This window comes from Pan troglodytes, chromosome 2 (assembly GCF_028858775.2).
Source record: "Pan troglodytes isolate AG18354 chromosome 2, NHGRI_mPanTro3-v2.0_pri, whole genome shotgun sequence".
Taxonomy (NCBI): Eukaryota; Metazoa; Chordata; class Mammalia; order Primates; family Hominidae; genus Pan; species Pan troglodytes.
The window spans coordinates 125225314-125250447 of NC_086015.1; the positions used below are offsets into that span (position 1 = coordinate 125225314).

General features: G+C 38.8%; 1 protein-coding gene across 7 annotated transcripts in view; it reads left to right on the forward strand.

Moving 5' to 3' along the window:
• The window catches only part of SLC15A2 (solute carrier family 15 member 2), an 83880-nt gene that overhangs the window by 44858 nt on the left and 13888 nt on the right, over nucleotides 1–25134 (forward strand). For 4 of the 7 annotated variants that reach the window (XR_010155315.1, XM_054682208.2, XM_054682206.2 and 1 more), the window contains one exon: nucleotides 13579–13760. Coding sequence is in view for 6 of the 7 variants with exons in the window: in XM_054682208.2 (XP_054538183.1) it covers nucleotides 13579–13760 (182 nt within the window). In the remaining variant the exon portion in view is untranslated. Of the gene's footprint in view, nucleotides 1–191; nucleotides 2191–13578; nucleotides 13761–25134 lie in introns of those variants that run through there. The other 3 variants (XM_001165943.7, XM_016941739.4, XM_063806161.1) reach the window with 1 other exon arrangement.

A 25134-nucleotide genomic window follows, 5' to 3' on the forward strand; every position in this document is an offset into this window, starting at 1 on the left:
GAAATATGTAAGTGGCAATAATGACTACAATATACCTATGTGAGGAGAGGCCAGTGAACCCAGTCTTTGTCCAGCAAAAGTCTGGTTAAACTGGTGATCCCAGGTCAGTCTGCTCCCCACTCCTCATCCTGTAAAGATCTCTTTAGTTTCAGATTTCTCCATATTCTTCTCATATTTATTTCCCCCTGCAGTGGGCCGAATTCATTTTGTTTTCCTGCCTCCTGCTGGTGATCTGCCTGATCTTCTCCATCATGGGCTACTACTATGTTCCTGTAAAGACAGAGGATATGCGGGGTCCAGCAGATAAGCACATTCCTCACATCCAGGGGAACATGATCAAACTAGAGACCAAGAAGACAAAACTCTGATGACTCCCTAGATTCTGTCCTGACCCCAATTTCTGGCCCTGTCTTGAAGCATTTTTTTTCTTCTACTGGATTAGACAAGAGAGATAGCAGCATATCAGAGCTGATCTCCTCCACCTTTCTCCAATGACAGAAGTTCCAGGACTGGTTTTCCAGTACATCTTTAAACAAGGCCCCAGAGACTCTATGTCTGCCGGTCCATCAGTGAACTCATTAAAACTTGTGCAGTGTTGCTGGAGCTGGCCTGGTGTCTCCAAATGACCATGAAAATACACACGTATAATGGAGATCATTCTCTGTGGGTATGCAAAGTTATGGGAATTCCTTTATAGGTAACTGCCATTTAGGACTGATGGCCCTAATTTTTGAGGTGCTGATTTAGAGGCAAAATTGCAGAATAACAAAGAAATGGTATTTCAAGTTTTTTTTTATAAGCAATGTAATTATGCTATTCACAGGGGCCTCAAGAATTGGTATGTATGATGTGATCTGGTCCAGCCAGGGCCTGGCTTGTCAGCTCTCTAGGTTTGATATGACTTTAGTAAATTTGTCAATATAGATGGTAGGAAGCAGAATGCCATTTTATTAAAACACAGGAGAAGTTATATCTCTCTGATTATGATAGTATTTTATTTACTTATCCAAACCCTCCTTTCTCAGTATGGATAGATCATGGAAACCAGATTAGAGATAGTAAGCATTAGTAAACATTGTTCTGGAGAACAGGAACAGGTATAAGTTGTAGAAATCCTGAAGAGCCAGTCATTCTTTTACAGAGTACATTCTTCTTAGCCTCTATGGTGCTGGTCTATGCCCTTCAGTGAACAGTTGTATAAACAATAATTATAATTTGCAACCTTGTCTTGTCAACCTTGCTGATCCAGCTTTTTCTTATTATTACACCTTGTCTTGCTTATTGCAGCAAATATTCAATAACAACAATGTTTCTATAAGTCCAACTTCCTTTATTAATGTTTCCATTTAGCCTCAAAAATATCAAAGTAGTTCCTTTTTGATGTTGTTTTCCTGATTTACTTTTCCCATAAGTTTTAAATACCATTTCTGCCTTGAAGCCTAGAAATTTTCTTTTTATTCAAAAAAAGTTACATTAATGCTCTAGGTTTGAGGTTCTAAAATGGAAATGTCAATAGAGGAGCATGGTCCTATGTGAGGTTCCTATCAAAATTTGTGGGAGTAGGGATGGTAGAGCATGAGGGTTTTGTTTGTGTATGTGTATGGTCATGAAAAAAAATTGAGAAACATTACCTCATACACAATGAATGAATCAGAGGACAGACACGGGAATGGCACGACTGTGCAGTGTGTTACTAGGAAAAAAGTTCAGAATCACTGTTCTAGAGAGCTTCATTTCCATTGGTTTTAAAACATTATTCTCATGTAGAACAGTGTTGGGTCTCATACTGTTAATGTTAATACGTAACAATGTTCATGTTAACAGGCACCTGTTAATATTAACAGATAATGTTACTGTTAACAGGTAAGAGAAATTGCTCTAAGTGCCCAAACTTTATATACTTCAGTTTTAATGACAAGCATTTCAGAAGTATAAGAGCGGCAGCCAGACCAACCAGTTTTTCCAGATATCTTGATGTGAACCTGACCCTACTCCTTTAGAAGACAGCCTGTTCATTTTTAAATAGCTTTAACCCAAACTGTTCTATGACCATTGTTTCAAGAGACATTAACACAGTTCTGTAAATAGAAGTGTCTATGGACAAATAAGTTTGGGAAATGTGGCATACTGTATCCTTTTCTTAACATTTGCATATTAAAGACTCTGAGATATCTTGCAGTAAAGACACAAGATACCTTGTTTAAATTAACATGTACGCTGCAGAACATTGGTTTGGAAAAAACTGTTGAGCAGTTCTTCCTTGTAAGTGCTGAGCTTCCTCTCTGAAACCTCCTACCATTGTTTTTTTTCCCCTGTAGCTAACAAGAATAAGTATAACAGCCGGCCAGGCACAGTGGCTCACGCCTGTAATCCCAGCACTTTGGGAGGCTGAGACAGGTGGATCACCTGAGGTCAGGAGTTCGAGACCAGCCTGGCCAACATGGTGAAACCGTGTCTCTACTAAAAGTACAAAAATTAGCCAGGTGTGATGGCAGGTGCCTGTAATCCCAGCTACTCAGGAGGCTGAAGCAGAAGAATTGCTTGAACCCGGGAGGCAGAGGTTACAATGAGCCGAGATCACGCCATCACACTCTAGCCTGGGGGACAAGAGTGAGACTTCATCTAAAAAAAAAAAAAAAGAATATGTATACCCCCTTTTTCATGTGGCAGATGTTTAGCTATTTGGGGAGAACTTTCATGGCTCTTCCCTAATCATCAAGTATTCAAGGTAAAGATTCTCGGTTCCTGTAATGGTTCCTCACCAGGCATAATTTGTCCTTTTACCATCCTACTTTCTGTCTTCTGAAAAACATTCTTTATCTGAAATACAGCAATTAATATTAAGATATCTTAATATGAAATACCTGGAGTCAAATATAACATTCCAAAGTAGTCTGACTGGAAGAACTAGCACCTGCCTTTCTTCAAACAATGCACTTCTGTTAATGCAGTGTAAGGTAACGTGAGTTGTTTTTGGAAACTACATCATAATGTGGACTTACATTCTAGCACTTATCACTTAATGACAGGGATACATTTGAGGAATGCATTGTTAGGCAATTTTGTCATTATGCAAACATCATAGAGTGTACTTACATAAACCTATGGTATAGCCTACTACACATCTAAGCTATATGGTATAGACTGTTTCTCCAGCTATATGGTGTAGACTGTTTCTCCTAGGCTACAAACCTGCACAGCATGTTACTGTATTAAATGCTGCAGGCAATTGTAACACAATGGTATTTTTATACTTAAACATATCTAAACATAGAAACGGTACAAAAAACTTTACACATTATATAGATGTATCAAATTATTCATATGTGCTCTGAAAATGTCTATATCTGTTATGTATCAATTTTTTAAAAAGTGAATGACATAATTCATTTGAAAAAATGTGGACACACAAATTGGAAAAGAGGTATAAATGCAGTATTATAATCTAATGGGACCACCATCACATATTTGGTCTGTCATTGACTGAAACTGCAATATACAGTTTTTCTTAACATTTGCATATTAAAGACTCTGACTATATATGGACATATATGACTGTCACCATTGTAAGACATTTTGATGTTATTCTAAGTGACACGTTAAACCATTGGAAGTTTAGAACATGAGAGTGACATAATGTGATCATTTAAGATCACTTTGGCTGCTAAGGGGAGAATTATCTATAGTCAGGAAGGAAAAGAAGTAAGGAGTTAAGTTAGGAGGCTTTTGCAATAGTTCAGGCAATAGATGGTAGTGACTTGGACAAGGTGATAGTAGTGGAGGTGGAGAGAAATGGTTTGACTTGGAATTAAACTTTAAGCTAGAACTGACAAGATTTGAGTGTAGTTTGGATACACAATTTAAAAGAAAGAAATGCGCCAGATGTGGTGCCTTACACCTGTAATCTCAATTCTTTGCAAGGATAAGGCAGGAAGATTCTTTGAAGCCGGGAGTTCAAGACCATTCTAGGCAACATAATGAGACCCCCTCTCTACAAGAAATAAAAATAAAAAAATTAGCCGGGTGTGGTGGTGTGCACCTGCAACCCCAGCTTCTCAGGAGGCTGAGGCAGAACAATCCCTTGAGCCCAGGTGCTTAAAGCTGCAATGAGCTATGATCACACCACTGTACTCCAGCCTGGACAATAGGACCCTGTCTCAAAATGAAAGAAGCGGTGGGGGGTGGAGAGAGAGAGAGAAAGAGAGAGAGAGAAAGGAAGGAAGGAAGGAAGGAAGGAAGGAAGGAAGGAAGGAAGGAAGGAAGGAAGGAAGGAAAAAGAAAAGAAAAGAAAAAGAAAGAAAGAAAAAAGCTCACTCCTAGATTTGGTCCTAAGTAGTAAGGATGAATCAGGATGCAATTTTCTAGAAATAGCAAAGACTAGGATAAGAAAAGTTTTCTGGTATGAGTTTTGTTTTGGACATGTTGAGCTTCTACCCATGCTAATGGCTATCCAATTAGAGACATGAAGTTAGCAGTTTCATATATGAGTCTGAAGATCAGGTAAGAGGTTGGAGCTAGAAACATAAACTTGAGAATCATCAGCATATATATGGTATTTAAAGCCATCAAACTGGAAGAGATTTCCCAAGAAGTGAATGTGTATAGAGAAATGATGAGCAAGAAGGACAGTTTGACAAGAATAAGGGGCAAAGAGGTAAAATATACAAAGGAAGCTAGGGATCAGATCACTTAGGTCCGGGTGTGCTGGTGTGCACTTGTAGTCCCAGCTACTCAGAAGGCTGAGGTAAGGAGGATTGCTGGAGCCCAGGAGTTTGAGGCTACAGGGAGTGATGATCACACCACTGCACTCCAGCCTGGCCCATAGAGTGAGACCCCATCTCTAAAAAAAAGAGAGAGAGAGAGAAATGGTCAAGGAATGGTTGAGCTTGGGAGTCCTCCAACATTGGAGGTTTGGAGAAGAGGAGGATGCAGCAAAGGCAATGAGATGGGTGACCTATGAAAATGAGGAAACTCAGGAGAATGCAATTTAATATAAATGACACACTCTGTGTTGTAATTAGATAAAAATGAATTTTTATCTTTGACCTAAAGAAAGTACTTTTTCCTATTAGTAAACCTGGGTTCTGGTAATTTCTATGTATGTTTGCCTAAATCCTTTTTCCTCCACAATTTAATTCAATTTGATGGTCCTTCCTTCTTTTTTTTTTTTTTTTTTTTTGAAACAGGGTCTCACCCTCTCACCCAAGCTGAGTGAAGTGGTGTGATCATGGCTCACTGCAGCCTCAACCTCCAGCACTCAAGCAATCCTCCCTCCTCAGCCTCCCTAGCAGCTAGAACTACAGGATGTGCCACCATGCCCAATTAGTTTTTTATTTTTTGTCAAGACTAAGTCTCGCTATGTTGCCCAGGCTGGTCTCAAACTCCTGGATGCAAGTGATCCCCCTACCTCGGCCTCACAAAGTGCTGAGATTACAGGTATGAGCCACTGTGTCCAGCCACATTCATCATTTTCTTCTCCCTTGACCAATAACCTGCAACTACACTAGCAATCTTTGCTTCTGAAACATGCCAAGATTGTTCCTGACAAGATCTTTCCACTGCCTAGAATATTCTTTACCCTGATCTTGGGTTGACTCTTATTGTCACTCAGTTCTTAGATCACCTCTTCATCACCTGATCTCTCCATTTGAAATAGCTATCTAGCATATCATGGGCAAATACACATTTCTGAGGAATAAAAGGCAATGGAGTCAGTTCAACCAGCAAATATTTGTTGAGCACTTGCTATGTTCTAGATGTGCTATATTCAAAAAAGACAAGGATGAATGAAACACAATTCTTGCCATCAATGAGCTCAAAAGTTTTTCAATTTTCAGAAATTTTCTATCAAAAGCTTTGTGTTTTTCTAATTGTAGTATCTGACTCTCAATCTTTTTCTGTCTTCTACAATCACTTTTGGTGTTTCCTACATCCATTAACAGAAACCATTAACATCCAGGACTCACAATTCTTTGACCTCTTTTGAAATTCCATGACCTCCATTTTACCTAAGATAACTCAATCATCCTCAGACTAAGCTATATGTCACACTTAAATATGCCTTAAAAAATGCTACCTGCAAGATCTCCATTTAAAAAATCTTCTCTAATATTAATCTTCTGCATGTTTACTTTTCTCCTTCCTCTTAATCGAACTCACTGTTTGTTTTTATTGTAATCTTCAATTGATATGTCTCACTTCTCTCAGATTACATTCCAGTATGGTTTCATTTGTCTTGAAACTAACCTGGACACCATGGTCAATTATTTTAGCTCTTTGTTTGCTACTACCTCAAAATTTTCCCCTTTCTTGACTTTCATCATTTCTGCTAATCTGTACCACTACACAAATCTATATTATTTCTATTGCTCTTTCTGGGCTGCCTGGAACTGCAGGAGAATATCACAAGAGTACGATTATATGGTTCAAAATTCAATACCGTCTACCCATTTTCCAAATTAGGAACATAGGCATTATTCATTGATTCTAGTAACAAGTCTTGAAACCTACCTACTAAATAGGTTTCAAATCTGTCCACTTCTATCCTTTCCTATTGCCACTATCAAAATCACCATTATATCTCTAGATTTTTACAACAACCTTTTATGCTTAATCTATTTTTTCTTAAAGCTGTTATCAATGTGATATATTTTAATATATAGCTCATCTGCGTAACAACCCTTCATTGCTCCCTACTTTAAGGATAAACTTCCAACTCCGTAATAAGATCAACAATGCCCTATCTGCCCTGGCCCCTACCTACCTATCTAGCCTTATCTGTGCTATGGCCCTTGTCAAGTTGCATATATGCAACACATATACACACAGATTTGTTGAGATCTCAATTAGGATTGCATTACATCTATAGAATAGATCTTTTCCAATATTGAGTCTTTCAAACTTGCTTTTCTCTTTCTAATTTCTTAAGATGGGTTGATTTTTCAGCCTTTATTCTTTTTATAATATGTGTACTTAGGCAATTAATTTTTAAAATTTGATTAATTTTTCTGTGATCACAACTTGAGCTGCAACCTATTAGACATTTTTCTTCTTACCTCTATTCTATAGCTCCAACTTTACATCATATTTGTTTAAAACCTCATTTAAATGTCACCACCTCTATGAGGCCTTTTGTAGTCCACCTCTGGGATACACCTGCTCCTACCTCTAAACCTCAGTAGAGCTCTATTTGTTATTTGGTGAAGACATTCATAATTTTCTACCTTGTATCACAGGTATATTGTAGTGTTTCATTTCCTTTGCTCAACTGCAGGATCCTATTCATTTTGACATGTTGCATTTTCATTACAATGCAATTTTTAAATATAATCCAGTTTGTTTGTTTGTTTTTGAGATGGAATCTCACTGTGTTGCCCAGGCTGCAGTGCAGTGGCTCGATCTTGGCTCACTGCAACCTCTGCCTCCCAGGTTCAAACAATTCTTCTGCCTCAGCCTCCCAAGTAGTTGGGATTACAGGCACCCACCACTATGCCCAGCTAATTTTTGTATTTTTAGTAGAGGCGGGGTTTCACCATGTTGGCTAGGCTGAGTCTCGAACTCCTGACCTCAAGTGATCCACCCAACAGTTTTAAAGGATTCCTAATTTACTTTTCATTTCCTCTTTATCTATGGGTTATTTAGAACTGCATTGCTTAATTTCTAAGAATACCAAAGATGTTCTAAATTATTCTTTTTTTATTAATACCTACCTTAATTCTACTGTGATCAGAGAACACATTCTGTTGGAAATACAATCCTATGAAATTTTTTGAGGCAACAAATTTGTTTTATAGTCCTTTCTTCTTCTTCTTCTTCTTTTTTTTTTTTTGTTAGACAAGGTCTTGCTCTGTTGCCCAGGCTGGAGTGCAGTGGTGCAATCATGGCTCACTGCAGCCTCAATTTCCCTGGGCTCAAGCAATCCTCCCACCTCAACCTTTCAAGTAGCTAGGACCACAGGTGTGTGTCAACATACCTAACTAATTTTTTTAATTTTTTTTGTAGATACCAGGTCTCACTATCTTGAATAGGCTGGTCTCCAACTCCTGAGCTCAAGTGATCTTTCCACCTTGGCTTCCCAAAAAGCTGGGATTACAGCCATGAGCCACTGCATCTGGCCTATGATTTAGTATTCTATCCAGATAAATTTATGTAAATATTGCATGTATACTTGAAAAAAAGAATATGTATTTTGCCAGGTATGGTGACTCACACTTGTAATCCCAGCTACTTGAGAGGCTGAGGTGGGAGGATAGCTCGAGCCCAGCAGCTCAAGGCTGCAGTGAGCTATAATTGCACTACTACACTCCAGCCCATGCAATAGAGCAAGTCCTCCTCTCAAAAAAAAAAATTAAATAAAGTATGTATTTTGTTGTGTGCCATGTTCTATATGTCAACTAGAGCAAATGTCTCCTAATATAATTGAAGATTTGTCTATTTCTGTCAAATTTGCTTTATATATTTTGAGGCTATATTGTAGGTACATATAGATTTTAAATTGCTATATGATATACGGCAAATTAATCCTTTATCATTATATCATACCCCTCTTTATCTCTACAAAGCTTCTTACCTAAAATTTACTTTATCTCATATTAATGTAGCTGAACCCATTTTCCTTTACACTTTTATGGGATATCTTTTTCAATCATTTTACTTTACATATTTCTGTAATTTTATCTTCAAGGTGTGGTCTCTCGTAGGCACCATGTAGGTTTTCTTTTTTAAAAATTCAGGCTATCGGCCAGGTGCAGTGGCTCACACCTGTAAACCCAGCACTTTGGGAGGCTGAGGCAAGTGGATCACCTGAGGTCAGGAGGAGTTCGAGACTAGCCTGACCAACATGGTGAAATCCTGTCTCTACTAAAAATACAAAAAATTAGCTGGGCATGATGGCAGATGCCTGTAATCCCAGCTACTTGGGAGGCTGAGACAAGAGAATTGCTTGAACCTGGGAGGTGGAGGTTGCAGTGAGCTGAGATTGCACCACTGCACTCCAGCCTGGGCAACAAGAGCAAAACTTCGTCTTAAAAAAAAAAAAAATTCAGGTTATCTTAGTCTTCCACCTGGAATATTTAGTCTGTTTAAATTTAGTAGAATTATTGATAATATTTAGGTTTTATCTACCATCTTATTATTTGTTTTCTACTTAACCTCTTTTATATTCCTTTTACTTTTCTGGTGTTTTTTTTTTTTTTTGAGACAGAGTCTTGCTATGTCACCCAGGCTGGAGTGCAGTGGTGTGATCTCGGCTCACTGCAACCTCCACGTCTTGGGTTCATGCAATTGTCCTGCCTCAGCCTCCCAAGTAGCTGGGATTACAGACATGTGCCACCATGCCCGGCTAATTTTTGTATTTTTAGTAGAGACGGGGTTTCACTATGTTGGTCAGGCTGATCTCAAACTCCTGACCTCAAGTGATCCACCCCCCTCGGCCTCCCAAAGTGCTAGGATTACAGGCATGAGCCACCATGTCTGGCCCTACTTTTCTCTTATGCCTTCTTTTTGGATTAATCAAATATTTAGTTTCATTACCCCACTATTAACTTTTTCTATTATATATTCTTTTTTTAATTAAGTGATTACCCTTGGGTTGTTACATACATCCTGAACTTCTTATAGTAAATATACATGATTAATTTAACCTCTTCCCTAGCAATGCTCAGATTTTAGAACATTATAATTCCATTTAGTCTCTTCTACCTTTTGTTTTATTGTTTTCATGTATTGTAATCCTAAACATATTTTACACCCCACAAGACAATATATTAGTGTTGCATATCCTCAATATTCATTTAGATTAATCCATACAATTACTCTTTCTATTGTCTTTCACTCCTTACTGAATTTCTAGGCTTTTATCTGAAATTATTTTCCTTCTGCCTGAAGAACTACCTTTTATAGTAATTTTAGTGTAATTCTGCTTAGGAAGTATTCTCTGTTCTTGTTATTCTGACAACATTTTCATTTCTCCTTCATTTTTGTAGGATGTTTTTGCTGGGTGTATTTTCTGGGTCTGTAATTCTAGATTACCAGTTACTTTTTTCACTACTTATATTCTCACTGCCACCATTTTATTGAAAGTCAGCACCAAATCAATTAAAAACTGAAGGTAATATTTCTCCCCCTCAGGCTGTTATAAATTTTTTTCTTTGACCTTGGTTTTTATTAGTGTTACTGTAATGTGCCAAGATGTGACTTTCTTTATATTCATCCTGCTTGGGATTTTCAGGAATTCATGCCTCAGTGGCTTTATGTCTTTCATTAGTTTTGGGAAAATTTTAGCCATTAACTTTTCAAAGATCATCTCTTCCCTATTCTGTCTTTCTCTCTCTGCTCTCCTTTTGGAACTCCAATTACATGAAAGTTAGATTTGTTCATGTTATTCCTTATGTTTCTTATGTTCTTTTTTATATTTTCCATCTTTTTCCCTCTCTGAGTGTCAGCTTTGTGATAAGGTAGTCTTGAGGACTTGTGTCTGCTGGAAGGAACTGATCTGACTTGGAGAACCTCAAAAAAGCTCTATCTCTGGATATTCATGAAAAGAATAGCAATTAGAAGCAATCTGCTCAAAGTCAGCATTGCAACTGCTTAGGGCTGCAATATAGGTTGAGGCACCAAGAGACTAGCAAATATTTTATAGGGTTACCTGAGAAACAAGAGAGCCACAAGGGACTTTGATAAGCTCTATAATATGTCTGTAATGTTCCTGGGAATTTAGAAGGTTGTGTGCATGTTCAAGGCTGCATGCATGTTCAGGAAATACCAACAGGGGCCCAAGTTACTTATTCATCTCTTACTGACCTTGGAGCTCAGTGTAAGCAGGCAATGAAACCTAAGGCAAATTTATAAACTGCCTGAACTTTGAAGGCATGTGGAAACTCATAAACAGCTTCTCTCAGCCAGTTGCGGAAGATTTACTTATTCAAGTCGTTTAAGAAAACCTTCTAACCAATCATTGTCTGACCCCTGAAGTATGTAAACACAGGGGAACCCTTAGGAAGTTAGGCTTAAAAATAGAAACAAGAATTTTTTAAAAAGTAAGCATAGATTTCTGTGGCAGCATACTGCAGGGACTCTATAGAACTAGCCTATGTAAATTGCTAAACAGACAACAACAAACCCTGGTGTGGGTGGGGTAATAAAATTTCAGAGTCATTAAAATACTCTGGTGTTTAGCAAAAAAAAAAAATCTAAAATGTATAATTTTTGACAAAAAAGTACAACACATGCAAAGAAACAGGAGACTGTGGCCCATACTATCTGAAGAGCATACTTAACAGAGAAAACTTTTAAATCAGCTTATTATAAATGTGTTTGGAAAATTAAAGAAAACCACTTTTAAATAATTTAAAACAAGTATGAAAACAATGCCTCATTAGACAGACAATATCAAAAGAAAGATAGAAATTAAAGAACAAAAGAGAAACTATGGAATTAAAAAGTACAGTAACAAATACAAAACTTAATAGAAGGTTCAACAGCAAGTTTAGGCTGAAAAACGGAATCAGTGAACTTGAAGATAGGTCAATAGACGTTATCCAGTCTAAAGAAACAAACAAAAGAACTTTAAAAAAGTAACAGAGTGTCAGAAACAATGAAAAACAACTGGCATGCCAACATATGCAAAATAGAAGTTCCAAAAGGAGAGAAGGGAGAAAGAAGAAAAATAAACTACTGAAGATATAGTAGCTGAAAATGTCCCAAGTTTGCTGGAAAACATTAATCTACACATCCAAAAAGTTTAAAGAACTCCAAGTAGCCTAAACATAAAGAGATCCACACCTAGACATATCATAGTCAAACCATCAAAAGTCAAATAAAAAGAGAAAATCTTAGAAGTAGCAAAAATAAAAAATAATTATTCACATATGAGAAATAGTAAGATTAACAACTTGCTTCTTATCAGAAATAATGGAGCTCAGAAGTCAATAAATTGACATATTCAAAGTACTGAAAGAAAAAGAAGAAACTGACCACCAAGAATTATATATCCAGAAAAACTATTCTTCAAAATTGAAAGCAAAATAAAGGCATTACCAGATAAAGAAAGATTAAGATAGTTTGTCACTAGCATACCTGTCCTATGAGAAATTCTAGCTGGGTGCGGTGGCTCATGCCTGTAATCCCAGCACTTTGGGAGGCTGAGGTGGGCAGATTGCTTGAGGTCAGGAGTTCCAGACCAGCCTGGCCACTATGGTGAAACCCGATCTCTACTAAAAATACAAAAATTATCAGGGTGTGCTAGTGCATGCCTTTAATCCCAGCTACAGGAGAATAGCTTGAACCTGGGAGGCAAAGATTGCAGTGAGCCAAGACTGCGCCACTGCACTCCAGCTTAGGCGACAGAGCAAGATTCTAGTTTTTATTTTGTTGTTGTTGTTGTTTTTTTAAATAAATTCTAAAGAAAATCATTCAGACTGAAAAGGAATGAAACTGGAAGATAGTACTTGAATCACTACAAAGAAATAGCATCAATAAAGGTAATTATATAGATAAATATAAGAAATAGTATAAATATACTTTTTACTTTTTTCTTCTCTAAATGGAGTTAAAAGACAATTGGATAAAAACAGTAATCATATAAGTTTATTTTGGCATTATAACATATATAAATATAATTTCTATTACAATAATACAAAGGAGGGGAGAGAAAATGATGCTATATTGGAACAAAGTTTCTATATACTAAAGTTAGTATTAATCAAAGCTAGATTGTTTCAAATGAGCATGTATATTGCAATTCCTAGAGCAACCACTAAGAATATTACTCAAAAGACTAGTGCTAAAACACCAACAAAGTAAAATGGTGCAATTATAAAATACATATTTAACACAAACAGAGGCTGTAAAGAAGCAATACAGCAACCAAAAACATGAGACATGTAGAACACAGTCAAATGACAGCTATAAATCCAACCATTAAATATAAACCATATAAGTCCAACATTAAATATAAATGGAGTAAACCCTTTAATCAGAAGTGAAAAATTATAACATTGGATGAAAAAACAGGATCCAACTACATGCTATCTACCTCTCCTCATCAGCAAAATAAGGAGAAAATCCTAGGAGCAAGCCCTAGGTTACCTAAAAATTTCTTTGCATTCTAGAATTCCTTAATTCTATCAAAAACAGTGGTTTTCCTCCAAAATAGATTAGCCAACATCACACTACTCCAAGTGTAGGTCTAAAAGGAATTGACCAGCCTGGGCAACATGAAAAAAAAAAACAAAAAAAACCTGCCTTTACAAAAAAAATTCAACAATTATCCAGGTGTGGTGATGTGTACCTGTAGTCCCAGCTACTTGAGAGGTTGAGGTGGGAGGGTCACTCAAGCCTGGGAGGCAGAGGTTGCAGTGAGCCACTGCACTCCAGCCTAGGGTGGCAGAGCAAGACCCTGTCTCAACAGCAACAAAAAAGGTATCCCTAGAAGATATCATTGGTTTCTTCGGGTATGCCCTATATAAATGGAGAGGATGAAGTAAAGTTACAAAGTCATTTATTTGGTGTATGCCTCATGGAGAGGTTATTTCCTGTCATAGCTGAAGTGTGAATCAGCCTTATGTTCCTTGTCTCCAGACCCTATTTTCCTGCCTCACCACCACTTACCCAAAGTCAACCAATCAGTGCTGCAGTCTGTTTCCTGGGGGATCTCCTCAGTTTCGTCCCTTCATCGTTGCCAGAAAGATGTTACCCAGAAAGGGGTCCCAAGCCAGACCCCAAGAGAGGGTTCCTGGGTCTCAAGAAAGAAAGAATTCAGAGTGAGTACATAAAGTGAAAACAAGTTTATTAAGAAAGTAGAGGAATAAAAGAATGGCTACACCATAGACATTGCAGCCCCGAGGGCTCCTGGGTGCCCATTTTTATGGTTCTTTCATTCCTTCCTTCCTTTCTTTCTTTCTCTTTTTGAGTCAGAGTCTCTCTCTGTTGCCCAGGCTGGAGTGCAGTGGTGCAATCTCGGCTCATTGCAACCTCCACCTCCTGAGTTCATGCCATTCTCCTGCTTCAGCCTCCCGAGTAGCTGGGACTACAGGCACCCACCACCACGCCTGGCTAATTTTTTTTTTTTTTTTTTTTTTTTTTTTTTTTGTATTTTAGTAGAGACGGGGTTTCACCATGTTGGCCGGGATGGTCTCGATCTCCTGACCTCATGATCAACCCGCCACGGCCTCCCAAAGTGCTGGGATTACAGGCGTGAGCCACTGCACCCAGGCTTATTTCTTTATTATATGCTAAACAAAGGGTGGATTATCCATGGTTCCCTTTTTCAGACCATATAGGGTAACTTCCTGATACTGTCATGGCATTTGTAAACTGTCATGGCACTGGTGAGAGTGTAGCAGTGAGGACAACAAGAGGTTACTCTTGTCACCATCTTGGTTTTGCTGGATCAAATGGTAGATCTACTTTTAGTTCTTTATAAATCTTCATACTGTTTTCCATAAAGGTTGTACTAATTTACATTCCCACCAGCAGTGTATAATAATTCCCCTTTTACCATCCCCACCAACATCTATAAACATTAAGTTTATTAATAGCTGTATGTTTTTAGTAGATGATCTTTATCAATTTGAAGCAGTTCCCTTCTATTCCTGTTTTCCTGAAAGTTTTTTTTATTATCATGAATGAGTGTTAAATTTTGTCAAATTTGTTTCTGCTTTGATTAATATGATCATGTAACTTTTCTTGTTTAGCTTGTTATTATGGGGTAGTTAACCCATTGGCTTTTTTTTTTTTTTTTTTTTTTTGGAGACAGGGTCTGGAGTGCAGGCTGGAGTGCAGTCATGTGATCATAGCTCACTGTAACCTAGAACTCCTGGGCTCAAAAAATTTTTCTGCCTCAGCCTCCTGAGTAGCTGGGGTTACAGGCACACACCACCATACCTGGCTAATTTTTTTAATTCTTTCATAGAGTTAAGGTCTTGCTATGTTTCCCAGGCTGTTCTTGAACCCCTGACCTCAAGTGATCCTCCCACTTCGGCCTCCCAAAGTGGTGGTATCACAGGAGTGAGCCACTGCACCCAGCCCCATTGACTTTTTTTTTTCTTCTTTTTTTTTTTTTTGAGACAGTGTCTCACTCTGTCACCCAGGCTGGAGTGCAGTGGCACGATCTCGGCTCACTGCAACCTCTGCCTCCCAGGTTCAAGTGATTCTCCTGCCTCAGCCTCCTGAGTAGCTGGGATTACAGACATCCACTACCACGCCTGGCTAATTTTTGTATTTTTAGTAGAGACAGGGTTTTACCATGTTGGTCAGGCTGGTCTTAACTCCTGCCCGCCTCGGCCTCCCAAAGTTCTGGGATTACAGGCGTGAGCCACTGCGCCCGGCCTGCCCCATTGACTTTTAATGTAATTCTGATATGTTAGGACTTATGTCTGCCATTTTATTTTTTTTCTGCATGTTCTATTTGTCTTTTTCTGCCTTCCTGTGGGTTATGCCAACTTTTTTTTTTTTAGAATTCTATTTTGTTTTATCTATAGTGTTTGTGAGTACATCTCTTTATGCAGCTTTTTAAAGTGATTGCTCTAGGCATTACATTACATTACACACACACACACAGATTTGCCTCTTGCAAAATATATATTTGTTGATTTTCTTAATTCGAATAAAATATTAGGTAGTGTCCTTGAAAATTGGGAAATTTGTGTCAGCTGATCAAACTTCAGAGAAAGATCTCCTTATATTTAGGGTTATCTCTCACATCAAGAAAAATATAAACTGGCTGCAAGGTCAAGATATATTTTGGGCCATTGGAATCGGCATCCCCAAAGGTGTTGCTGTGAGGACTGAACAAGGGTGGAATGCTAAATATTTAACATTAGGAAGGCCAAGCAATAGTTAAGCATAACAAATATCAGCCATAGTGCTGGAGCAAGGTCATAAAGGTCCCCTGCTTGGCTCACTAAGTTGCTATTTTGTAGGGAAGTCCAGGGGGTGCCTGGCAGGAAGAGGCACAGGGCTGCCAAGGTTGCTTTGGGTAATGGCTGTTTTACCAACGAGAACAGAGAAAATCCAATATGTACTACGATGGCACAGGCCTTATATTGAAAAATATTATTGTAGGTAAAATGTTTAGCACAAAGCCTGGCACTTAGGTAAGTGCTCAGTTAATGGCCATTCTTATTCTACTACTTCCTCCTTTCCCTTCCCGCTCCTCTTCCTCCTTCTTGTTTTTGTTCACTATATTGCATTACCCAAAAACAAATATCTGGCCTACAATGTTGAGTATAAAGTTTCTTTTCTGTCAAAATTTTTGGCCCTTCATGAAGCTATATCAGAGGTTCCTCAACTTTCTTGGGTCTCTTTGTGTCTCAGCAACTATTTTATGCTCTAGGCCAAAAGAAATACTCAATTGTTCTATTTATTAAATACATAGATCCAAACAACCCACTACTGGGTATCTATCCAAAGGAAAAGAAGTCATTATATAAAAAAGACACCTACACTCATATGTTTATCATGACCCAATTCACAATTGCAAAGATACAGAATCAACCTAAATACCCATCCATGAGTGGATAAAGAAAATGTGAGATATATATGGATAAATAGATAGAGAGAGGGACAGATAGATGATCCAGATATAGATATATAATGGAATACTACTACTCAGGCATTAAAAAGAACAAAATAGTGTCTTTTGTGCAACTTGGATAGAACGGGGGGCGATTATCCTAAGTGAAGTAACTCAGGAATGGAAAATAAAATACCATGTGTTCTCACTTATAAGTGGGACCTAAGCTATGGGTACGCAAAGGCATACAGAGTAGTATAATGGACATTGGAGTCTCAGAAGGGGATAGGGTGGGAGAGGACTAAGGGATGAATAACCATCTAGTGGGTATAATATACACCATTTGGGTGATGTGTACACTAAAATCACAGACTTCACCACTATATAATTCAACCTTGTAACCAAAAATAACTTGTACTACTAAAGCTATTGAAACTAAAAATAATTTTTTTAAAGAAAAATGGCACAGAAAGTAGAGTTTCCAAGACAGCCAGAGCAAGATAGCTGAACAGAAGCCTGCATTGATTGTCCTCCCTAGAGGAACACCAAACTTAACAACTATCCACACAAAAAAGCACCTTCATAAGAATGAAACATTAGGTAAGTGAGCACAGTAATTGGTTTGACTTCGTATTAGTGAAAGAGGAACTGAAGAGGGTAGGAAAGAAAGTCTTGAACTGCTGATGCCACCCTTCTCCCATCCCCTGGCAGTGACCACATGATGCAGAGAGGAAATCTGCACTTGGGGAAGGGAAAGCACCATAATTGTGGGATCTTTGCATTGAAACTTAGTGCTTCCCTGTCACAGTAGAAAGTCATACTGGGCAGAAATCTGCTGGTGCCCACACAGAGAGTATTTAGACCAGCTATGCCAGAGGCAAATCATCCATCCCAGTGTTTGGAACCTGAGTTCTGGCAAGTCTTGCCACCGTGGGCTAAAGTGCTATGGGTCCTAAATAAATTTGAAAGTCAGTCTAGGCTTCAAGAACTGCAATTACTGGACAAGTCCTGGTGCTGTGTTGGGCTCAGAGCCAATGGACTTGGGGGGCAGGAGACCTAGTGAGACACCGGCCAAGGCAGCCAAGGGAATGCCTGTGCCATCCTCCTCCAAACACAAGCAGTGCAGCTGGCAGCTCTGGGAGAGACTTCTTTCTTCTGCTTGAAAAGAGGGGAGAAAAGAGTAAAAAAAAAAAAAAAACCTAAAAGCTACAAGAGAAAAGAAACAGATAATATACAATGGAGCTCCAATATGTGTCTGGTAGCAGACTTCTCAGCAAAAACCTTATAGGCCAGCAGAAAGTAGCATGACATATTTAAAGGGCTGAAGGAAAATAACTTTTATTCCAGAATAGTATATCCAGCAAAAATATCTTTCAAACATGAAGGAGAAATGAAGACTTTCCCAGACAAACAAAAGATGCAGGATTTCATCATCACCAGGCCTGTCCTACAAGAAATGCTAAAGTTCTTCAGTCCAAAAGAAGAGGATGTTAATGAACAATAAATCTCTGAAGGTACAAAACTCACTGGTAGTAGTAAATACACAGAAAAACACAGACTGTTATGACTGTAATTGCAGTGTGTAAACTACTCATATCTTCAGTAGAAAGACTAAAAGATAAACTGATCAAAAATAATAACTAAAATAATGTATTAGTCCATTCTTACACGGCTCTAAAGAAATGCCTGAGACTGGGTAATTTACAAAGAAAAAGAGGTTTAATTGGCTCACAGTTCCACAGGTTTTGGATCAAGAGGAAGAGAGAGTGGGGGAGGTGCCATACACTTTAAACAACCAGATCTCGTGAGAACTCTATCACAAGAACAGCACCAAATGGGGAAGTCTGCCCGGATGATCTAATCACCTCCCACCAGGCCCCTCCTCCAACATTGGGGATTACAATTTGACATGAAATTGGGCAGGGACATAAATCCAAACCATGTCAAATAACTTTTTAAGACATAGACAGTACAAAAAGATGTAAATAGAAACAACAAAAAGTTAAAAAGTTGGGGGATGAAGTTAAAGAGTTTTCATTAGTATGCTCTTGCCTTGTTAGTTCTTTTTGTTGTTTATGTAATTAGTGTTGAGTTGTCATTAGTTTAAAATAATGGATTATGAGATATTTGCAAGTATCATTGCATACCACCAGAGAAAATTACCTTCAGTAAAAGGAAGACAGGGAGAAAGGAAAGAAGGAAGAGCAGGCCACAAACCAGAAAACAAATAACAAGATGGCAGTAATAAATTCTTATCAATAATAACATTGAATGTAACTGGACTAAACTCTCCAATCAGAAGACATAGAGTGGCTGAACTGATTTAAAAAAAAAAAAGAAAAAAAACCCAAGACCTAGAATATGTCACCTACAAGAAACACATTTTACCTATAAAAACATACATAGACTGGCTATAAAGTGATGGAAAAAGATATACCATGCAAGTGAAAACCAAAAAAGAGAAGGAGTAGCTAGACTCATGTCAGACAAAATAATTTCAAGACAAAAACTATAAAAAGAGACCAAGAAGGTAATTATAAAATGATAAAAGGGTCAATTCAGCAAGAGGATATAACAATTGAAAATACATATGCACCCAATATTGGAGCACCTAGAAATATAAAGCAAATATCGTTATAGATAAAGAGAGATATAGACTTCAATACAATAATAGCTGGAGAGTTCAACACTCCACTTTCAGCATTGGACAGACCAACCAGACAGAAAATGAAAAGAGGAACATCAGACTTAATCTTATTAGGCCAAATGGACCTAATAAACATCTACAGAACATTTCATCCCATGGCTGCAAAATAAACATTCTTCTAAGCACATGGATCATTATTAATGATAGGCTATATGTTAGGCCACTAAACCAGTCTTTAAACATCAAAAAATATTGAAATTATATCAAGTATATTCTCTGACCACAATGGAATTAAACTAGAAATCAATAACAAGAGGAATTTTGGAAACTATACAAACACACAGAAATTAAACAATATACACTTGAATGACCAGTAGGTCAATGAAGAAATTAAGAAGAAAATTTAAAAATTTATTGAAACAAATAATAATGGAAACATAATATACCAAAACCTGTAGGATATAGGAAAAGCAGTACTAAGTGGAAAGTTGGTAGCTATAAGTGCCTACATCAAAAAAGTAGGAAAACTTCAAATAAAAAAATGATTTATCTTAAAGAACTAGAAAAGCAAGAGCAAACGAAACTCAGAATTAGTAGGGAAAATATTAAAAAAGATAAAAACAGAACTAAATAAAATGGAAACAAAGAATACAAAAGATCCACAAAATGTAAAGTTGGTATTTTGAAAAGAGAAAGTCAAACCTTTAGCCAGACTTAAAAAAAGAGAGAGAGAAGATCTAAATAAATAAAAATAGAAATTAAAAAAGGGACATTAAAACTAATACCACAGAAATTAGGAGGATTATTAGAGGCTATTGGTTATTCAAGTGTATATTGGGAGCAGTAGCCTCTAATAAATTGGAAAAACCAATATATTGGAAAAACCTAGAAGAAATGGATAAATTCCTTAACACTACAGCCTACCAAGATTTAACTATGAAAAAATTCAAAACCCGAACAGAGCAATAACAAGTAACAAGATCAAAGCTGTAATAAAGTCTCCCAGCAAAGGAAAGCCTGGGCCCTGATGGGTTTTCTGCTGAATTTTACCAAACATTTAAAGAAGAATGAATAGAAGTTCTATTCAAACTATTCCAAAAAAATAGGTGAGGAGTAAATACTTACAAACTTATTCTATGAGGCTAGTATTACCCTGATACCAAAATCAGACAAAGACACATCAAAAAGAGAAAACTACGGGCCGATATCCCTAATGAACATTGATGCAAAAATCCTTAACCAAGTACTAGCAAACTGAATTTAAGAATACATTTAAAAGATCATTTTTTGTGACCAAATGGGATTTATCCCAGGGATGCAAGAATGGTTCAAAAAATGCAAATTAATCAATGTGATACATCTTATCCACAGCATGAAGGACAAAAACCAAATGATCATTAAACTAGAAATTAATAACAAGAGCAATTTTGGAAAATATACAAACACATGGAAATTAATGCACTTGAATGAACAGTAGGTCAGTGAAGAAATCAAGATGATAAAAAAATTAAGAAGCTAAAAACCTTCTGAATATAGAACAAACATAACTCAACACAACAAAAGCCACATATGACAGACTCACAGCTAGTGTCATACTGAAGGGGGAAAAACTGAAAGCCTTTCCTCTGAGATCTGGAACATAACAAGGTTGCCAACTGTCACCACTGTTATTCAACATAGTACTGGATGTCCTAGCTACAGCAATTAGAAAAGATAAAGAAATAAAGGACATCCAAATTGGAAAGGGATGGAAACAAGAATAATAAATTATTCTTGTTTGCAGATGGTATGATCTTATATTTGGAAAGACCTAAAGACTCCACCAAGAAACTATTAGAACTGATAAGCAAATTCAGTAAAGTTGCAGGATACAAAATCAACATATAAAAATTAGTAGCAGTTCTATATGCCAAAAGTAAACCATCTGAAAAAGAAATCAGGAAACTAATCTCACTTACAATAGCTACAAATAAAATGAAATACTTAAGAATTAACTTGACCAAAGAAGTGAAAGATCTCTACTTTGAAAACTACAAGGGGGTTTTCAAGATGGCTGACTAGAAGCAGCTGGTGTGTGTGGCTCTCATGGAGAGTGATATGGTTTGGCTGTGTCCTTATTCAAATTTCAACTTGAATTGTATCTCCCAGAATTCCCACGTGTTGTGGGAGGAACCCAGGGGGAAGTAATTGAATCACAGGAGCCAATCTTTCCTATGCTATTCTCGTGATAGTGAATAAGTCTCATGAGAATTGATGGGTTTATCAGAGGCTTCTGCTTTTGCTTCCTCCTCATTTTTCTCTTGCCACCTCCATGTAAGAAGTGCCTTTTGCCTCCCTCCATGATTCTGAGGCCTCCCCAGCCATGTGGAACTGTAAATCCAATTAAATCTCTTTTTCTTCCCAGTCTTGGATACGTCTTTATCAGCAGCATGAAAACAAACTAATACAGAGAAGAATGGAACAGGCAAATAAATACAGCACCTTCAACTAAAACATCCAGGTATATGCATCAGGACTAATCAACGAAACAACTCAACCCATGGAGCAAGGCAGGATGATGGCCCACCTGGGAGAGATACTGAGCCAGGGGACCCTCCCCAACTCAGGAAAGCAGTGAGTGAATGTGCAACCCTGGGAACCCACACTTCTCCCATGGATCTTTACAACCCTTGGGTTGAACTCACTCCACCAGGGCCTTCAGTCTGACACAAAGAGCTATGTGGAGTCTTGGCAGAGCAGCCACTCAGGCACATGAACAGATCTGGGAGCCTTGGATACCTGGGCTTTCCAGGATTCACAGCAAAAGTAACTGCAATGTCAGCAAAGTGAGAGGTTAGACCCCTGTACACATCCCTAGGAAAATGGTTGAATCCACAGGGCTGAGCAGCATAGTCTGCAGGTACCTCATAGGAGAAGACCCACTAAATTGGAACTCCAACCAGCCACTGATAGCAGTGTTGCACTTCACTGAGACAGAGCTCCTAGCAGGGAGGGGTCGCCTGCCATCTTTGCCATTTGGCCTACTTAGTGGTTGCAGCCTTTGGGCTTTGGAGAGTCCAAGCCAACTGGAGGCTGAAGTGGTCCCCCAGCACAGCATAGCTGTGCTACAAAAACATGGCCAGATTGCTTTTTTAAACGTGTCCCAATCCCATTCTTCCTCACTGGGCAGGACCTCCAACCAGGGTCTTGAGCCACCCCTACTGGTGGTTTCTGGCTGATAGAGATTTAAAACCTCCCTGGGATGGAGCTCCCAGAGGGAGAGGTGGGCTGCCATCTTTGCTCTTTGGACAATTAGCCATTCCAGCCTTCAGGGTTTAGAGAGTCCCGGCCACCTGGGGGATGAAAGTGGTCCCCCAGCAGAGCATAGCTGCTCTGCAAAAACATGGCCAGACTGCTTTTTAAAGCAGGTGTCCAATCCCATTCCTCCTCACTAAGTGGGACCTCCCAACCAAGGTCTCCAGCTACCCTCACCAGTGCTCTCCAGCTGACAGAGATTTAAAGCCTCCCTGGAATGCAGTTCCCAAAGGGAGGGCCAGGCTGCCATCTTTCCTGTTTGGGTTACTTAACCATTCTGGCCTTCAGGCTTAGGAGAATCTGAGGTGACCAGGTGCAGTAGCAGACCCCAAGCATAGCACAGCTGCCCTACAAAAATGTGACCAGACTGCTTTTTAAAGTGGGTCCCCAATCCTGTTTCTCCTCACTGGGTGGGAACTCCCAACTGGAGTCTCCAGCCACATCCTACAGGTACATTCAGGCTGGCAATAGGTCTGTACCTCCCTGGGACAAAGCTCCCAGAGGGAGGGGCAGGCCACCATATTTGCTGTTTCACAGCCTTCACTGTTGATACCTCCAGGTACTGGAAAATCCAAGGTGACTAGGGACTGGAGTGGGCTCCCAGCACACTGCAGCAGCCCTATAAAAAAGTGGTCAGATGGTTATGTGGATCCCCATTTCCATATCTCCTCACTGGGCAGGTCCTCCAGGCCTTGGCCTCCAGCCATCCACCACCAGAGCTATCAAGCCAGTAGCAGCCCTGCAACTCCCTGAACAAAGCCCCCAGGGAAAATGAAAGCCTCTCTGTCACTGCTTCTGCAGTGGAACTGCCCTTGCTACCCTCGTACTAACAAAGGAGCAAAGACCCTAAGGCCTTATCCACAACTCCAACAAGCTGCAGTAGACCCAAGAAGAGGAGGCCAGTCTGTCTCCTACAGGACTCATCCAACCTCCCTGCTCATCACCAGACAGGAAGTCTCCAGCGTGGGCCCACAGCACAGACCTTCCATCCTGGGCTGATTGCACTGAGCAACTGCTGACCTACATATTTCTGGGTGGAGCCCCCAGGAGACAAGCAAAATACCCTTGGCCATAACTGCTACTAAGAATCCTTCCTCTGCTGCCTCCAAGTTGGGGAACACTGCAACTCCAAGTTGGGGAGCATAAACACTGAAATTGCCCCAGAGCTTCAGTGGGCAGCCCAGGAGTGCCAAGCTGTGATCTACAGCCAGCATTTAAGGGGGAGAGGGACCCACCCTTTCAGAGCATTGAGAGAGAACATGGCTGCAACTGTGAGGAAACAATGAGGAGTGCAGTTGTGATTCACAGATTTGGCCTCTTTACATAATTCATACTTCTTGGAGGTTTTTCGGGGAGCCATACAACTGAGCAAGAGTCTATCAACTGACCAATACATGTAAGTGCCACCTACTGGATCACAACCCAAAACTTCAACACCCCAAATACCTCGCTTACATACCCCACTCTGAAACCAAAGACAAGAAGTCAGCTTCAAATAAAGAATCTGCACAAAGTCTTGGCTCTGTGAAAACATACAGAAAAGAGGTCTATTGACTCAATCTACACTGCAGTTAAAGGAACATCCACATGCAGGGATGAGAAAGAACCAACACAAGAACTCCAGTAACTCTCATGGCCAGAGTGTCATATGTCCTTCAAACAACTGCACCAGTTTGCCAACAAAAGTTCTTGACCAAGCCAAGCTGGCTGAAATGATAGAAATAGAATTCAGAATATGGATAGGAATGAAGATCATCGAGAATCAGGAGAATGGCAAAACCCAATCCAAGGAAACTAAGAATCACAATAAAATAATACAGGAGCTGAAGGACAAAATAGCTGGTATAAAAAAGAACCTAATGAATCTGACACAGCTGAATAACACAAATACAAGAATTTCACAATGCAGTTACAAGTATTAACAGCAGAACAAACCAAGCTGAGGAAAGAATCTCAGAACTTGAAAACTGGGTCTCTGAAATAAGGCAGTCAGACAAAAATAAATAAAATTAAAGAATAAAAATGGATGTTCAAAACCTCCAAGAAGTATGAAATTATGTAAAGAGGTCAAATCTATTAATCACTGGCATCTCTGAAAGAGAGGGTGAGAAAGCAAGCAACTTGGAAAACATATTTTAGGATATCTTCCATGAAAACTTCCCCAAACTTGCTAGAGAGGCCAACAGTCAAATTCAGAAAATACAAGAACTCCTGCAAGATTTTACACAAGAAGATCATCCCCAAGACACATAGTTGTCAGATTTTCCAAGATTGAAATGAAAGAAAGAATGTTGAAGGCAGCTAGAGAGAAAGGGTAAGTCACCTACAAAGGAAACCCCATCAGGCTGACAGTAGACCTTTCAGCTGAAACCCTATAAACCAGAAGAGATTAGGGGCCTATATTCAATATTCTTAAAGAAAAAATATATTCAACCAGGAATTTCATATCTAGCCAAACTAAGCTTCCTAAGCAAAGGAGAAATACGATCCTTTTCAGATAAGCAAATGTCGAGGGACCTGCCTTTCAAGAGATCTTGAAGGGATCACTAAATATTGAAAGGAAATAGTGCTACCAGCTAATACAGAAACACATTTAAATACGCAGACCAGTGGCACTATAAAGCAACCACATGAATAATCCAGCATAATAACCAGCTAACAACACGACAGGATCAAATCC